This window comes from the organism of the source record quoted next, unplaced genomic scaffold, assembly GCF_019419815.1.
Source record: "Pyrus x bretschneideri cultivar Hongxiangsu unplaced genomic scaffold, Pyrus_bretschneideri_v1 Contig103, whole genome shotgun sequence".
In the NCBI taxonomy this organism is placed as follows: domain Eukaryota; kingdom Viridiplantae; phylum Streptophyta; class Magnoliopsida; order Rosales; family Rosaceae; genus Pyrus; species Pyrus x bretschneideri.
In genome coordinates, this window is record NW_025999395.1 from 699,343 (window position 1) to 703,218 (window position 3,876).

The following is a 3,876-nucleotide window of genomic DNA, read 5'->3' on the forward strand; positions in this document are numbered from 1 at the left end:
CATCAAATTCGTTGTACAATCTGTTTCGTTTATTAACTTGTTTTGTTATTTCAATTTTCGTATAAATCTAAATCCCCCTTTACTTTAATGTCTAATTTAGTTAGAAATCAATTTAGTTTGTGCTTTTAAGTGTTTTGATTCATTTTATTTCCCAATTTCGTCCAAATTCACCAAAGTGCTCAAAACTGCCCAGAAAGTGATTTTAAGGCAGTTTTGAGTGTTTTGGGTGATGTTTGAGTCTTTTGGTTTGTTTTAATGTTTTAAGTGTTCGGTTTTACATTCTTTGAGTTAGTTTAGTGTTTTATATTGTGTTTTTACGTTCTTGAGTCAAGTTATTACTTAATTTCGTCCAAATTAGTGTTTGTGCTCAAATCTGCCCAGAAAGTGGTTTTTAGGCAGATTTGAGTGTGTTTGTGTTGTTTTGAGTTTTTTGGTTTGTCTTAGTGTTTTAAAGTTTAGTTTTGCATTCTTTGAGCCTAGTATAGTGTTTCATATTGTTATTTTACGTTTTTGAGTCAAATCCAAGTGGTTAACAATCCCTCCTAATCCCCGGTCCAGAACGATCCCTACTTATATCTATACTACAATTGTCAAAAAGAGGGTTTAATTTGTGTGCGTATAAATCTCGCATCAGATTGGCCGAGACTTGGTTAGATTAGGATAAAGAATCCTAGTCCGAGTAGTTTTGGTTCAACCATGACGAGATTGGCTGCTATAAATAAGAAGGAGGTGCATCATTCCAGGCCCTCTCCAATTCAACACACAAATTATCCTACACAAACTCTCGCTCAATGCTAAACCTCTCAACAACCTTGAGATTTTTATTTTTCTTTTTCACCAACACATCTTTAGTTTGGATAAACAGCACTATGAAGGCAACCGGCAAACATCTTCAATTTGGATAAACAGCACTGTTGCTTTAGAATCAACCGACTACGGAACACCTTCAGTTTGGATAAAAGTACTGCGTCGACGCTGACTGGTTACCTATCCAAGTCTCGACTGACAAGGATTTTTGAGTCTTTGTTGGTAGAGGTCATCTCATTTACCTTCTCGGCGAAGTGAGGTGTTACAAGTTATTAGGCTCAGCACCTTGAATGCTGAGTTGTTTATGATTGGATATTCACAAGTAAGTTTTAGAGTTTGGCATTCAGACAGTCAAATGACATTCACCATCAAGATACACATCTCTTTTGAGTACTTGTGCCCGTATAATTTGGTACCAGTTCGGCATGCTTAAACTCTTACGAATATAATCACCATGACCGAACCTAGTGCCGACGATCCGTGAACTTCGCAAAACTAGCAGCCTTGTCTTCAGGCTCTAGAACTCGAAGGCTGAGACGTGTTCCTTCCTCGGTTGCAGTTGCAAGATCAAGAAGTCAGCAACGCCCTCAACGCAACATCAACACATTTTACCCATCGACCGAACTCGGGCAACAAGTTGGCACGCCCCACATCAACCGAATGACGTAGTTAGCTCATTAGTTACTCGGCCTGCACGCCACGTAGGCTTCATAATTTTTAGGGTCAACAGTAACATGAAACAACATTAAATTAAATTAAGTAACATGAAACAACATTAAATTAAATTAAGTAACATGAAACAACATTAAACAATATTAAACAACATTAAATAACATTAAACAACATAAAAATTATACAACATTAAAAAAAAACATTTAACAACATGAAACCTAAAAAACATTTTTAAAAACATTTAACAACATAAAACTTAAACGCCTACTCCATGCTTCTTTTGGCCCAAAGATGAGCAACAAGATCCTGCTGTAGGTACTTGTTTGTGGCACGAGAACGTATCATCCTATAGCGCCTCATGTACTCATTTAAATAGATACTACCAGTTCTTGGATTCAAAGGCAAATTAGGCCCATCGTATATTTTTGCACAAGCCCTTCTTAACCTATCTGGATCCTCTTAGTCGTCATCAGACTCTCCATCAATATACCCATCTCGTTCATCCTCCACAATCATGTTGTGTAATATGATGCAAGACATCATGATGGAGTCCAAATTTTCTCCACTCTACCCTCTTGCTGGTTCCTTAATGATCTTCCACCGTGCTTGTAGAATACTGAAAGCTCTCTTAACATCTTTCTGGTGTGCCTCTTGTTGTAAGGCAAACCGTTTTTTGGCGTCATTCACAGGGTTTGGAATTGCTTGTACAAGTGTCGCCCATTTTAGGTAGATGTCATCTGTCAAGTGATACTCTATATTGTACTGACGCCCATTGATGTAGTAGTCAAGTTGAGGTGATTTACCTTCCGTTAGGTTATTGCAGAGGGGTGAATGTCCAAAAATTGTAATGCCATTTTGGGATCCATGGACTCCAAAGAAAGCATGTCAGATCCATGTGTCATACAAGACAACCGCCTCTAACACAATAGTTGGTTTTCCCGACCTTCCGCTAAAGCCTCATTACCATCCAGTGGGACAGTTCTTCCAATTTCAATGCAACTAGTTTAATGACCCTATCATGCCCAGAAATCCATGGTCTTCAGCTTTGCAAATGAGCCGATCCATATCTTCTTCATTTGGCTCGCGGAGGTACTCCTCTTTATAAAGCTGAACAATTGTGTTACAGAATTCAGAAAAAGTATCAAGGCATGTAGACTTAAACATACCATATGTTTCATCTATCGAATCAGCTGAGGAGCCATAGGCCATCATTCGTAGTGCAACAGTAACCTTCTTATGAGGTGAGAAACCATGGCGGCTTACTTTGTCTAACCTCTGTTGAAAGTATGGATTGACCTGGCAGACATGATGAAGTAAACACTCGAAGATGTGATGCCTTATCTGGAAGTGATGTCTGAAATCATCTTCTATGTACACCGAGTTGGGGTTGACGTAGTTGTTTATCAAATTGGCATGCGTCATCGCTCTGTTTCGTGGGTTATAAGAGCAACAAGCAACAGAGCCATCCCATTGAGGTTGTTCCTCAATTGGTTGACACACCATGGTCGTAGCCATGGCTGCCACATATTGTGTGTTGTGCCATGCTTCATCATCTTCATCAGACTCCTTATCTTCTCGTCTCATCTGCGCCCATTTTTCTTCCAATTTGGAATTGGATGAGGAACCCCAGTTGGAATCCAAAGAGGATCCAAAGTTGGAATTCATTACAAACTTGAATTGAAAGAGATTGAGTTGAAAGATATTTAATTCAAAGGTGTATGAATTATAGCCCATAATCCACCTATTTATAGGCCAAAAAATTCAAATCCAACTGCTAGCTGATGTCAGCGTGATGCTATCTAGCAACGGCTAGCTGACGTCAGCTACCGGTGGATTTGAAAATTTGTTTTTTGGCCAAAATTTTTTTAAAAAATTCTTATTAGTTCCTGATAGGAGCATATTCATGCGACTTAAATGGCTCGTTCTCGTGCATTTACGTTATGTTTCTCTCGTTATTTTAGTCCTTTATGCTTCTTTTGTGTGTTTTTAGGTTCTAAGGGCCTAGGGAGCATGAAAGTGCATTTTGAGGCCATTTGGAGCATTTTTGGGCATGGATTGGATAGCTTATCCATGAAGCCAAGAGGATGGACGAATTTGAAGGCCTTGTATGCACTTGAAGACACAAAACAATGGCCCTAACCCAATCACATTCACCTTGCCTTGGGCTTAACACAAACACCATTCCTTGCCATGCAAGGGGGAGCAATTTGGGTCCATTTCATGTACTTAAACTCTAGCCCAATCCACATTCACTTCAAAGCCATGCAAAACCTTTCAAAACCCTTTAATCATTCCCCTTTAAATTATGATTTTATTTCCTAACCCTACATGCATTATTTATTAGCATCTTCACATGCATTCACACACCATCTTCCCTTTTACAAAACACATTGCCGT

The 3,876-nt window shown here is 38.9% G+C and overlaps 1 protein-coding gene across 1 annotated transcript; it reads right to left on the reverse strand.

Annotated features, from left to right (window-relative positions):
* Positions 1 to 2,478: 2,478 nt before the first annotated feature.
* Positions 2,479 to 2,901, reverse strand: LOC125471012. The gene has a single exon (XM_048570866.1). It carries the CDS (start codon positions 2,899 to 2,901, stop codon positions 2,479 to 2,481), a length of 423 nt encoding a protein of 140 aa, XP_048426823.1.
* Between the last annotated feature and the right edge of the window lie 975 nt (positions 2,902 to 3,876).

What these genes read in the sequence shown, in the direction of transcription:
- LOC125471012 (XM_048570866.1), bottom strand. Translation starts at nt 2,901, where the DNA reads ATGACGCATGCCAATTTGATAAACAACTACGTCAACCCCAACTCGGTG.